General features: G+C 47.7%; 1 protein-coding gene across 2 annotated transcripts in view; it reads right to left on the reverse strand.

Moving 5' to 3' along the window:
* TBC1D2 (TBC1 domain family member 2) overlaps nucleotides 1–14,244 on the reverse strand; it is a 45,056-nt gene that overhangs the window by 23,807 nt on the left and 7,005 nt on the right. Inside the window, exons 3-5 of one of the 2 annotated variants that reach the window (XM_065908011.1) lie at nucleotides 14,076–14,223; nucleotides 9,144–9,277; nucleotides 484–680 (exon numbers count right to left, since the gene is read on the reverse strand). In XM_065908011.1, coding sequence (XP_065764083.1) covers nucleotides 484–680; nucleotides 9,144–9,277; nucleotides 14,076–14,223 — 479 coding nt within the window. The remainder of the gene's footprint in view (nucleotides 1–483; nucleotides 681–9,143; nucleotides 9,278–14,075; nucleotides 14,224–14,244) is intronic. The other variant, XM_065908012.1, reaches the window with a different exon arrangement.

Raw genomic sequence — 14,244 nt, forward strand, 5'->3', positions numbered from 1 at the left:
TCTGTGTATGTGTGTGACCTGTTTACTACAATGACCACGTAGCTCTTTAACTGCTAGCATTAACTTCCCTCTCTACAACGCCTGAATCTTCCTCCCTGTCCTCTGTGCTCAGCCTGTCTGCTTTTTCTGTCCCGTGACAGTCCTTCAGAAATCTGTATCCAGTTACCAGCTGCCAGCTCAAAGATCCCCAGCTCCTTCGGCGGCCCCTCCCAGGACCTTGCATGCGGATCACTCTCCTCCAAACAGTCCCCCTTCAGGTCAGGTCATCACAGTCTCCCAGGGGAGGCCTGAGAGGCCCTGTCCTCGGTGGCCTTCGGTCACCCAGTCTGAGGGACAGCATGTTCCTGGCTGATCAACAGCACAGCACTCCCAGCCACCTGCAGCTTGGCCGTTTAAGGACCTCGACTAGCGAACGCATCTTATCTGACTTGCCCAGGGGCACCAGAGCACCAGAGCCTGGGGCCTCCTGGGGCCAGAGCTCACCTTCTGAGACTTTAGCTCCTTGGTGAGCATCAGAACCTGCTGCTCCAAGGCCAGTACTTTCTCCTGGGCAGTTCGGTTCCGCATGAGCCCTTCGCTGAAGAGCGGGAAGGTGTTGCTCTGACTCTTGGCTTTCTGAATGAGACTGGTGGTCAGAGAGGACTTGGGTGTAGGCTTCGGAGAATTCGCTGGATCTTTCCCTGCTCAAAAGGAGAAACATAGAGGTTGAGATCAGCAGCCTCAGTAGTTCTCAACCTTGGGGTTGCTGCAGAAGCCCTGAAAGGCCTGGTAAAATGTAGATTGGGGACTCGACTCCCAGAGTTTTTCCATCAATAGGCCCGGGTCGGGGCTTGAGAATTTGCATTTTTAACTGTTCCTAGGTTCGTGACATTGTACAGGAGACAGGGATCAAGACCATCCCCACATCCCCATGGGAAAGAAATGCAAAAAAGCAAAATGGCTGTCTGAGGAGGCCTTCCAAACAGCTGTGAAAAGAAGAGAAGTGAAAAGCAAAGGAGAAAAGGAAAGATATTCCCATTTGAATGCAGAGTTCCAAACAATAGCAAGGAGAGATAAGAAAGCCTTCCTCAGCGATCAATGTAAAGAAATAGAGGAAAACAACAGAATGGGAAAGACTAGAGATCTCTTCAAGAAAATTAGAGAGACCAAGGGAACATTTCATGCAAAGATGGGCTCGATAAAGGGCAGAAATGGTATGGACCTAACAGAAGCAGAAGATATTAAGAGGCGGCAAGAATGCACAGAAGAACTGTATAAAAAAGATCTTCACGACCTAGATAATCATGATGGTGTGATCACTCACCTAGAGCCAGACATCCTGGAATGTGAAGTCAAGTGGGCCTTAGAAAGCATCACTATGAACAAAGCTAGTGGAGGTGATGGAATTCCAGTTGAGCTATTTCAAATCCTAAAAGATGATGCTGTGAAAGTGCTGCACTCAATATGCCAGCAAATTTGGAAAACTCAGGAGTGGTCATAGGACTGGAAATGGTCAGTTTTCATTCCAATTCCAAAGAAAGGCAATGCCAAAGAATGCTCACTTCCACATGATTAAACTCATCTCACATGCTAGTAAAGTAATGCTCAAAATTCTTCAAGCCAGGCTTCAGCAATATGTGAACCGTGAACTTCCAGATGTTCAAGCTGGTTTTCGAAAAGGCAGAGGAACCAGAGATCAAATTGCCAACATTCGCTGGATCATCGAAAAAGCAATAGAGTTCCAGAAAAACATCTGCTTCTGCTTTATTGACTATGCCAAAGCCTTTGACTGTGTGGATCACAATAAACTGTAGAAAATTCTGAAAGAGATGGGGATACCAGACCACCTGACCTACCTCTTGAGAAACCTATATGCAGGTCAGGAAGCAATAGTTAGAACTGGACATGGAACAACAGACTGGTTCCAAATAGGTAAAGCAGTACGTCAAGGTTGTATACTGTCACCCTGCTTATTTAACTTATATGCAGAGTACATCATGAGAAACGCTGGGGTGGAGGAAGCACAAGCTGGAATCAAGATTGCCGGGAGAAATATCAATAACCTCAGATACGCAGATGACACCACCCTTATGGCAGAAAGTGAAGAGGAACTAAAAAGCCTCTTGATGAAAGGGAAAGAGAAGAATGAAAAAGTTGGCTTAAAAATCAACATTCAGGGGAGGAGCCAAGATGGTGGAGGAATCGGACGAGAAGACCACTTTCTCCCCTACAAATTCATCAACAAATTCATCGAAAGAGCAATTGAACGCAGAGCAAACTCCACAAAACAACTTCTGATCGGTAGCTGAGGTCATCAGGCGCCCAGAAAAGCAGCCCATTGTATTCGAAAGGAGGTAGGACAAAATATAAAAGATAAAAAGAGAGACAAAAGAGCTAGGGATGGAGATCCGTCCCGGGAAGGGAGTCTTAATAGAGGAAGTTTCCAAACACCAGGAAACCCTCGCACTGGCGGGTCTGGGGGAAGTTTTTTAAATCTCGGAGGGCAACCTAACTGGGAGGGGGAAAATAAATAAAACCCACAGATTACGTGCCTAAAAGCAACTCCCAGCAGAAAAGTACCCCAGACGCCCGCATCCGCCACCAGCAAGTGGGGGCAGAACGGAGAGGAGCGGGCGGCATTGCTTAGGGTAAGGACCAGGCATGAGTGCCCTGAGGACAACCGGAGGGAGCTTTTGTGAGTTACCAACTTAAACTGTGGGATAGCAAGAGAGAGAGAGAGATAATTAACCGGCCGGAACATAATGCCAGCCGTTCGCAGAACAAAGGGACCGAGCGTGTCCAGAGAAGAGCTCGCAGGCTGCAGACCGGCCCAGCCCCCCGGAGGCAGGAGGCAGGGGGGAGGGGAAGGGGGCAGGCTCGGCCCCAAGGACCGCATCCCCTGCCGCGCTGCAAACAGGCCTCCAGTTTCTAATCAGAGACCTCCTGAGATTCTGGACGGTTGACCTCCGCCGGGAGGGTCGCGGCGAGACACGGTACACGCGCAGACTGGCGCGGGCGGGGACTGCGGCTGGGGCCGCGGAGGGCAGAGGGCGCGCCGCACCCGGGGAGAGCGCGCCCGTCAAGCGCCCGGCTGCCTGAGCTGCTTGGGCGGTGAAGGCACAGAACGCAGGCGCAGCCGAGTCCGCGCTTTTGTGGATCACCCAGGGCTGGAACCGCGCGCAGCGCAGGGCGCGCTCCATGCAGAGCAGCCGGGAGCCCGAGCAGCGCAGACGGGAAAGCAGCGCCCGTCCCTCCCCGGGGCGCGACGGAACCAGCGACCTGAACAAGAGGCCACCTCCGCCCGCCTGTGTCAGGGCGGGAATGAGGCCCTGAAGAGACCGGCTACAGAAGCCGAATAAACAAGGGAACCGCTTCAGAAGGGACCGGGGCAACAGATTAAATCCCTGTAGACAACGCCGACTACACCGGAAGGGCCTGTAGATAGCGAGAAGTGTAAGCTGCAACCAGGAGCTATCTGAAGCTGAGCCGAACCCACACTGACCGCAACGGCGCCAGGGAAATTCCTAGATATATTTTTACATTGTTTTTAGTTAAAAAAATTTTTTTTCTTTTTTCCCTTTTATTTTCTTTAAAATTCCCTATTACTCCCCCATTACTCCTTAACTTTCATTTTCATAGATTTTTATGATTTTTTTAATTAGGAAAAAAATTTTTTTCTCAATTTTTTTCTTTTTCACTTAATTCCTTTTAAAGTCCTCTATTACTCCTCTACTACTCCTTAATTTTCATTTTCATTTCACTATAGCCTTGCAAAAAAAAAAAAAAGAGAGAAGCCCTATTCTTAAACCGAACTTCATATATATTTCTAAAATTTTTTGTTTTTGTTTTTAATATTGTATTTTTAAGAGTCTAACCTCTACTCTAGATTTTTAATCTTTGTTTTTCAGTATGTGATATAAATTGTGGACATTTAAGAATCCAATATTCAGTTCCCATTTTTACTCAGGAGTGTGTTGATTACTCTCTCCCAATCTTGACTCTCTGTTTTCTACCTCAGAACACCTCTATTTCGTCCTTTCCCCTTCTCTTCCCAATCCAATTCTGTGAATCTCTGTGGGTGTCTGGGCTACGGAGAACACTCTGGGAACAGCCAACTGCATAGATCTGTCTCTCTCCACTTGGGTCCCCCTTTTTCTCCTCCTGCTCATCTCTATCTCCCTCCTCCCTCTCCTCTTCTTCATGTAACTCTGTGAACCTCTCTGGGTGTCCCTCATGGGGGAGAATCTTTTCACCATTAACCGAGAAGTTTTGTTATCAGTGCTGTATAGTTGGAGAAGTCCTGAGACTACAGGAAGAATAAAACTGAAATCCAGAGGCAGGAGACTTAAGCCCAAAACCTGAGAACACCAGGAAACTCCTGACTACATGGATCTTTAAGTAATAAGAGACCGTCCAAAAGCCTCCATACCTGCACCGAAACCAACCACCACCCAAGAGCCACTCAAGCAGGCAGGATTTATTAGGCAAGCAGCAAGCAGTTTTCCTCGTCCTCTGTCAGCTGGCTACCTTGGACCCCTGAGCCGCAGCAAGAGAGGGAAGGCTAAGGCCACCGCCGCAGATGGCCTTGGGCTCACTGGGCCTGGCAGGTGTTCACAGCGGACTACCCTGTGAGCACATTGCGGGCTCCCAGGGACTTCCTGCCAAGGACCATGCTTGGAGACTTCTCACAACCTGGGCATGGACACATGCTCCTTCACAATGTCCACAGCCCCTTGAAATTTCTTAGTACATCTCCAGATTCTGTCTCCTGAGGCCCTATCATGCTTCCAAATAAAGATACGCTACATTCGGTTCCAAAAAAAAAAACCAACATTCAGAAAACTAAGATCATGGCATCTGGTCCCATCACCTCATGGGAAATAGATGGGGAAACAGTGTCAGACTTTATTTTTCGGGGCTCCAAAATCACTGCAGATGGTGACTGCAGTCATGAAATTAAAAGACACTTACTCCTTGGAAGAAAAGTTATGACCAACCTAGACAGCATATTAAAAAGCAGAGACATTACTTTGCCAACAAAGGTCCGTCTAGTCAAGGCTATGGTTTTTCCAGTGGTCATGTATGGATGTGAGAGTTGGACTGTGAAGAAAGCTGAGTGCTGAAGAATTGATGCTTATGAACTGTGGTGTTGGAGAAGACTCTTGAGAGTCCCTTGGACTGCAAGGAGATCCAACCAGTCCATCCTAAAGGAGATCAGTCGTGGGTGTTCATTGGAAGGACTGATTCTGAAGCTGAAACTCCAATCCTTTGGTCACTCATGCAGAGTTGACTCATTGGAAAAGACCCTGATGCTGAGAGGGACTGGGGGCAGGAAGAGAACGGGATGACAGAGGATGAGATGGTTGGATGGCATCACTGACTCAGTGGACATAAGTTTGAGTAAACTCCGGGAGTTGGTGATGGACAGGGAGGCTTCGCGTACTGTGATTCATCGGGTTGCAAAGAGTCGGGCACAACTGAGCCACTGAACTGAACTGAACTGAGGCGATACTGATACAACTTGTGCAGGGATCACATTCTGAGAATCAAGGGACTAAATCCACATTGTTTACACTGTGCTGGCTGGCTCATCCAGCCCATCCTCCAGACCATGCCTGTTCCCCACTCTCCAGTCTCAGCCTGCAGGTGCTACCTCCTATGACCCTGCTGGTGTCTGCCAGGTGGCCATCTCCTCAGCCACAGGCCCAGGCTGGATACGTTTTCTTATTTCAGGATTCCTCCTCTACACTCCAGGCGATTTTCAAAACACAGATCTGTCCACTGCTAAGAGCACAGAATATCCACACTCAGCCTTCTTGCCCCAGTGAGTAATGGAAACCTTCTTTTGATTCTAATTACAAGCTAAATTAGGAGAGACATACTTTCCATAGCTGAATGTCTCGAGGCTATATCCTTTTATTTCCTCTAGAGCCTGGGTCAGCAGCCAATGGCCCTAGGCCAAATCAGGCCCTGGCCTGCTTTTGTAAATAAAGTTTTATTGGAACCCAGCCCTGCTCATTTATGTGTGCACTGTCTGCACTGCTCTGGCACCACAAAGGCAGAGGTGAGTACTTGCCAGAGAGACTGCATGGCCCACGATGACTCAGATGTTTGCTATTCTGGCTCTTTGCAGAAAATGTTTGCTGACCCGTGCTAAATTTTATTCTTAAATCAAATCTAGTGTTTGAAAAATCACTTGCCCAGACCTTCTTGTTCCACCCTACTCCCAGCCTGTGCTTTAGGGCTCTGCCTGCACGCAGGGCCATGTAATGGTCTCAAGGTCAAGAGATCGTGAGAATTTTGACTGCATGGCATACATCATGTCTGTTATGAGGCCCCAGCTGAAATTCTTCTCAGCTCTCAGTGCCAGAAAAAGCTTTGATTCTTTCCATAAAATGTGTTTATAGTCTTATGGACACTGAAAATAATCTAACTGCTTACATTTCCCGCTTTGCCTTGGCTGCTGAGAAGCTCAGAGCCACATTTGCTGCCCACTTTGTACAGTGTAGGATTTTTTTCTTGAGCCATCTAAATTTTCTAACTCAATTTACTCATTTATATTCCCCCAATAGTACATCTTAGTGAGACATACCTAGTCATTTTAGGACTAAGATGTTAAAACTAAGGATGAGGTATGAGATCCCAGGGGAAAGGACAGATTAGAGTAGCAAAATGAGCTGGATGGCTTTAGCACCTTTCTTCAGGGGCCAGGCCAAGGGACAACCAGATAGTCTGGAACAGATAAAAAACAACTCCTTGGCCTTGCTGAAGGTAGGAACCGAAAGGTCTTACTCCAGACTTAAAAGAAACCTGATTGCTGTTGTTGAGTCGCTTGGTCGTGTCCGACTCTCTGTGAGCCCATGGACTGTAGCCCGCCAGGCTCCTCTGTCCAGGGATTTCCCAGGCAAGAATACTAGAATGGGCTGCCACTTCTTTCTCTAGGGGATCTTCCCAACCTAGGGATCGAACCCTCATCTCCTGCTTTGTAGGCCGATTCTTTACCACTGAGCCACCAGGGAAGCCAGGGCCGCCATGGAAACCCAGAAGAAATCTGGTTGGGCCAGGTTCAAAGCAGCCTGCAGTGCTCAGATGAATGCAATGCTTCTCTCTCTTGCCATGGGGTCTAAAAGTGCAGGGAGGCTCCCTGGAGCCCTGCTGCCCTCTGATAACACTGCTGTCCACCAGCCTGAGGGCAGGCAGCGTAGCATCACTGTGCCTATCTTACAGTTGAGGAAAACTAGGCCTAAGGCTGTGGTTTTCAATCAGTGCCCTAGGATTTCACAGGAGAGCCTCAAAGGCTGACTAGGGAGAGGCTCTGGGAGTGCCTAGACTCCCAGTTCTGCTTTTATCTGCTTTGTGTATCAAATTTTGCTTGTGGGGACAAGGTTTCGTGGCAATAAAGAGGTAGATTGCAAAGGCAAGACTTAGAAATGAGGCTTCAGGCAGCAGTATGGGGCCAGATTGTTGGGCCTGAATCTTATTCTGGATGCACTGTGCAGCCATGAGCCAGTCACTCCACACATCCGTCCCCAGTCCACTCAGTTATTAAATGAGGAGAACAGTATTTACTGCTCAGGTCGTTGTAAAGACTAAACGGATTAACGGAGTATACAGCCTTTCGTGCATGTGGCTGAAACTTGAAAAGATTCTGCGTTAGTAAAAGGCACCTGTCACAGAGGACTACATGTGGTAGATTCCGTTTCTATGCAATGTCCAGAAAAGGTAAATCTATAGAGGCAGAAAGTAGGTTAACACTTGCCTAGAGCTGGAGGAAGACGGAGACTGAGGCTGATGGCTGAGTAGTACAGGGTTCCTGCTGAGGGTAATAAAAATGTTTTAAGGACTTCTCAGTTCAGGGGCCCTGGGTTCAGTCCCTGGTTGGGGAACCATATCCCACATGCCACAACTCAAGAATTCATAAGCTGCAACTAAAAGATTCTGCATGCTGCAACTAAAACCTGGCATAGCTGAGTAAATAAAACAAGAAAAAAGAAAAGTTTTTAAGTAGATTAGGGTGATGGGTTGCACAACTCTGTGAACATACCAAAAGCCACTGAATTGTAAACTTCAAAGGGGTGATTTGCGTGGTATGTGAATTACTGGCAATTTGATCTCTGGTTCCTCTGTCTTTTCTCAATTCAGCTGGTACACATGAAAGTTCTTGGATATCTTAATGAAACTGTAACCCACCCCCTCCAAAAAAAAAAAAAAAACATTTAGGGTAGCCCTGGCACAAAGAACCTGCTATTGATTCGATATGGTGCTGATCTTCTCTTGGGCTGTTGGTTGTGATCTGCGGGGCCTCACCAGACACTGCTCCATAGCGGTGCTTTTTCTAAAGTCACTTCTGTCCAGCCCAGGGCTTCTCTCTACCATAAGACTTACCTAGTTTTTTCCCAATTGTTTCCAAGTTAAAATATGTTCTAAGGGTATGAATGCCCATTTCAAAGATGCCAACCCACCCTGATGGGTCACTCATATTTTGAAAAACAAATAATAAAGTGCCATATCATGGTAGGAAAGAATATTTTGAAGTCACTTGTTCTGCTTCTTCAGGCTGATCTGATTTTAATCATCCTAGAAAAGCATTTTCAAATCCTTTCCTTATAAATTTTAAAAAAAAAGGAAGAGAAAAAGTGAGAGATATTTTCCTTTATTACTTCAAGAATCATCACTTGGTGTTTCAGTTTGGGAAAATGAAAGGTGTTCTGGAAATAGATGGTAGTGATGGTAGCACAAGAAATGTGCAAGTACCCTACACTTAAAATTGGTTAAAGTGGTAAATTTTGTTATGTATTTTTACCACAATTTAAAAATAAAAGTGGGGGGGACTTCCCTGGTGGTCCAGTGGCTAAGGCCCTGCGTTCCTAATACAGGGGGCCCAGGTTCAATCGCTGGTTGTGGAACTAGACCCCACATGTCGCAACTAACGGTTTGCATGCCGCACCTAAAGATCCTGCCTGCCGCAAAGGAGATTCAGCACAGCTGAATAAATTCAATTAAGAAAAAAAAAAAAAGAATCGTTACTGCTGCTAGACCCACGGAAGCCCAGGACTGATCTGGAGCAGTCCATCTTTGACACAGAAGCAGGGACGCTGGTTCAGGGAAAAACAGAGGACACCCACGCAGCCTCTGGAGGCAGCTCGGACCCGGGCAGGGCTCACCTGGGGCACCAGGGCTGGGCGGAGAGGCCTGCTCCTCTCTCTGCGCCTCCTCGCTCAGTGGGGAGTCTGCTCTGGGGGGTCTGTGGCCTGCGCCGGGGGTCTGCTTGCTGCCCCGGATGTTGCACACTGTGTTTCTGAAAGGAAAATAGAGGGTCAGGAGGCTGACGGCCCTGCTCTGCCCGCGGCCCGCTGCCCACTGCCCTCCCCGCTGCCGCGGCTGGTGCTCAGGCTGCGTCCCCAGCCCCGATCACAGCCTGGTCAGCCTGCCTGACTCCAGGCTCCCTGCAGGATTCGGCCCCTCTGAGCCTCTCCCAATACCTGCATCCTTCCCTTTTCTGCTTTTTCATCCCCACATCACCTTCCGTAGGTATCGTTCCTCGTAAGCAGTACAAGCTTGACTCCTCTGCCTCCAGCCCCACTGCTGGAGTGTAAGCTCCATGAGGGCAGGGGTGTCTGTCTTCTCTGTTCACTGAAATGGACTTGCCAGATTAACTTTCCTGAAACCTTCACCTGGTCTTATAATGACTTGGCTTAAAAAGCACTAGGGCTCCTGACTTCTGCTGAGAAAAGTTCCAAACAACTCCCGGCCTCCTGCTCCCCTAGCTTTCTCTCCCTGCTCAGACCTGTTCCTCGGCAGCCTTCACTGATCACCTCACAGCCTCCAAGGAGCTTACTGCACCTCAGGGGTGGGCACCCTTTGACCAAGCACTCGCCTAGGCTACGTAATGGTGTCTTTTCTTCAAGGACTGGGCACTAACTACCTGCGTGCCTGGGGGCACCTGGCACTGGGTCACATGGCCCAGAGTGCAGACTCAACAGGCTTTTTTTTTAAAATGTGGACCATTGTTTTAAAAAGTCTTTATTCAGTTTTGTTACAATATTGCTTCTGCTTTATGTTTTGGTTTTTTGGCCACGAGGCATGTGGGATCTTAGCTCCCCGACCAGGGATCAAACCTGCACTCCCTGCATTGGAAGGCGGAGTCCCTGATGAGAAAAGTTCCCTCATCAGCTGTTTGCTTTGCAGGAAGGAACTGGGTATCATGGACAGCTGACCGGGCGGTGCAGACCACAGAGAAATTCACAGTGAGTTGAAGTGGATGAAAAGGCAGTTTAACTACGTTTATTTTCCCTTTGCAAAGTGATAAAAGCAGATGTATTCCAAAACATAAACAAGGAAGGAAAAAATGACTGAAGAGTTCACTACGTCCATGTTTTTTAAGCAGGATATGGACCACTGTGCAAGCTCAGTTGTGTCTGACTCTGCGATCCCATGGACTGTAGCCCTCAAGGCTCCTCTGTCCATGGGACGAGAACACTGGAATACTGGAGTGGGATTGCCATTCCGTTCTCCAGGGGATCTTCCCAACCCAGGGATTGAACCCGGGTTTCCTGCATTGCCAGCAGAGTCTTTACCATTTGAGCACCAGGGAAGCCCTTGGCAGACTGAAAAATGAGCTTGCTATCATGATAAACATCTAAAAAATGGAATAGAAAATATCAGAATGTACCCCACTTAGAAAGGGTTTTCTTTTGTGTATTACATATATGCATACTGAGCTATAAAATAAGATGGTCCTGTGTGTATGTAAGTTTTTGATAATTAATTCAATCTCTTTATTTGTTATAGGTCTACTTAGATTTTCTACTTTTGAGTCAGTTTCAGTAATTTGTTTTACTTGGAATTTGTCCACTTCATCTGAGTTATCTAATTTGCCAGCATAGAATTGTTCATACTATTCCCTAATAAACCTTTTTATTTTTGTGAGGTTGGTAGTAATGTACCCCTCTCTTGTTTCTGACTTTAGTCATCTGAGTCTTTTTTTTTACCTTGGTCTTTCTAGCTAAATGTTTGTCAATTTTGTTAACCTTTCCAAAGGACTATCATTTGATCTTAAACTTGTTTTTAAAACAAAATCCAGTTTTTTGGTATAGTTGGGTCCAGAATAGGAAAAGAATGAGACTGTTCTCTTATGGCGAGTACAGCTGACTGATGGAAGGTAAAATTAATCAATTAAATTAAGAACAGAGAAGAAATTAGAACTCAGCACTCCTAACACCTGAACTTGAATAAGGTACCCTTGACTCCTTGGGCTAGACATTCCCTCTTCCTAGTTCTTACTTTGAAAGTATCAGAAAAGTTGCTCATTGTGTCTGACTCTTTGCGACCCCGTGGATTATACAGCCCGCCAGGCTCTTCCGTCCATGGAGTTCTCCAGGCAAGAATCCTGGAGTGGGTAGCCATTCCCTTCTCCAAGGGAGATTGCAACCCAGAGATCAATCCTAGAGGAGCACTGTTACTGATTATCGCTCTGTGCCGGGTCTCATACTGAGTCCCATCACATGAATCTCACACGTGATTTGGCGAAGACCCTGGGGAGCAGCCCTGCAGCCGGAGGCACGGTCTGCTGGGATGACTGCACTTTGCCTCGCCCAGGGGCTGCAGCCTCCCCAGCATGTCCAGGGCCTCACAAGGAGTCACTCCTGGGGTATGGGAAGGCATAGAAACCTCAACTTCGGTCAGTAAAGATCATTCTAAGTCCTAGCACATGTCTCCGCTGGGGACAGGCAGCTCACTAACCACTGTCACAGGCCCGGTGGCCACAACCCAGCCAAACTACCGTGCTTAGAAGAGGCATCGCCACTCTATTGACTTTGCTTAGAGCAGTTCGCGGATCATCTTCTGTGTAGGTTTAAGTAGGTCTGAAAGGCCTGGTTGAGCATGGGGGCAGTGGTCATAAAGCCTTGTTCTGGAAGGACAGATAACCTTGGGCAGGTCATTTATCCTCTCTGAGCCTGGGTTTTCTCATGTGCAATGAGATGCGGGATATATCCACAACCAACAGTGACCTGGCCCTTGCATGGGCCAGGTTCAAGATAAACACTAGGAATTCATTCATCTCATCCTCACCTACACACATTCAACTCATTCAGCCCAATGAGGTCAGTCCTATTATACCCTCCACTAGACAGGGAGAATTGAGACTTGGAAAGGTTAAGGTATCAAAGCCACAGAGCGAGCAAGTGGTGGAACTGAGCCACAGATGCGTATGTCTAACCCATGTCTGAGAACTCAACCATTAGATGCCACCTTACGGGTTGGTCCAGACGTCTCAGTGAGAGCGTAAAGCACCTAGCGCAGTGTCCTTCTTCGAGTATGACCAGGGCTCATGGTGTTGCCAAGAGTGAACACCAAACCCAGTCAGGCAAGGGCGTGCAGGAGACAAGGGTCTTTCCAGGGCTGTGGGCGGACAGGGCACTTGCAACACCATCTCACATTTTCTGTGGGTTATTTCAAGTGACCGAGTGACCCTCGGAAACTTCCTCTTTTGCATGCTCTTGGTTCCACTTCTGTTGTTTGGTGGCCGTCAGTAGGCATGACCCTGGCTTGATCTTCGTGAGACCACTCTGGACACACACTGGCTGGGTGGTTGGGCTCCTCAGGGTCCCTCTCCCCGCAGCAGGCTCACCCCCTGTACCCAGCTCCCTCCTGCTTCATCCCAGGGAAGACACTCTGCAGGGCACCCTCCTCGTCCACTCATCCTGGGGGGCTCAATCATGCTGCATACCCCCAAGTCTCTCTCTCCAGATCAGACCTCTCTCCTAAGTTCTAGGCCTTCCCATCCCCAATGCCCGGGGGTGGGGGGGGCAGTTCCATCTCTAGCCAGTAGGCCCCATCGTTATTTTCCCTAAAATCTGTTTCTCTCCTGGGAACAGCACCACACCCCTACTAGTTACCAAGCAAATTCAAACACTGAAGCCGACAGAGAGAGGAGTGCTACGCTTGAGTCACACAGAACCAGGATCTCTAATTCAAGTCCAGCAAACAATCTGTTCTGCTTTCTAAAAGACTCCAGCTCATCTGACGTCCACAGAGAAAACAAGCACCCAAGCAGGATCAGTGCTGGGTATCGTCTGAATTCCCCAAAGCTTCCATCCCTTCGATTAGAGCAACAATAAAAGCAGCAGATAACATTCAATATTTAAGTGCTCACTGATACCTAAGCACAGTTCTAAACCATTTTACCTTTAAACTTCTTCTTGCCCTAAACACACACACGAGGCAAACATTACTGCATTTACATTTACTAACAATCTGAGTGAAGCACAGAGAAATCAAACATCTTGCCAAGGGTGGAACAGCCTATGACTGGTGGGGCCAGGATACAAACGTAGGCAGTGTGGTCTGAGAGCCAGGCTATACTGCTGTCTTCTTATAAGCTGTTTAAGACAAAGCCTGCCAGTAGGAAATATAAATTATATATATCACACGAGTAAATGAAAAAGAACCTGAGACATAATCGACACACAGTAAATTACACAGGTGAAAAGTGAATAATGATGCATTTGACATTTGTAGAAAACTGTGAAGCCATCACTCCTTACACTGAATAGATGTCAATTATGCGCATATGTATGGGTTTCCCTGGAGCTCAGCGGTAAAGAATCTGCCTGCCAATATAGGAGAAAAGAGTTCTCTCCCTGGGTTGGGAAGATCCCCTGGGGAAGGAAATGGCAACCCATTCCAGGATTCTTGCCTGAAAAAATCCCATGGACAGAGGAGCCTGGTGGGCTACAGTATATAGGGGTCGCAAGAGAGTGGGACACAGCTCAGCAACTAAACAACAATGCGCATATGCATACGGAAAATGTGAGGGAGGAGATGCTAAGAATGCTTGCCTGGGTAAAAGGACTATGGGTAATTTTAAAATTTATACTTTTCTGGGCGTTTCTAATTTCTTACAGAGAATGTGTACTATTTTAAAAATCAGAACAAATGTAGTATTTTAAAATAATGATGTCATGAATTGAAAATAAAGTGCCTAACCCCCAACCCAGGTCCACCTCCCCTCAGGGGAATAACACCAGATCGCTGTAAGCTCTGGAGGAGGGGCTGCCTGCAGCTTGGCAGGCCCCTCGGCTGCACGCACTTACTGTATTTCAGTTCCCAGGTGCTTGAGGGAAATATTCTGAAGGGCCGAGGGCTTGGCATGGGCTGGCTGCCAGGCGGCTGCCACGCCCACAAGCTCAGTGGGCGTTTTCACGGGACACAGGAAGGCCTCCTGCTCCTCCTCCTCTTGCTCTGGGGAACAAAGGAAAGCGA

Source organism: Muntiacus reevesi, chromosome 17 (assembly GCF_963930625.1).
Source record: "Muntiacus reevesi chromosome 17, mMunRee1.1, whole genome shotgun sequence".
Lineage (NCBI taxonomy): Eukaryota > Metazoa > Chordata > Mammalia > Artiodactyla > Cervidae > Muntiacus > Muntiacus reevesi.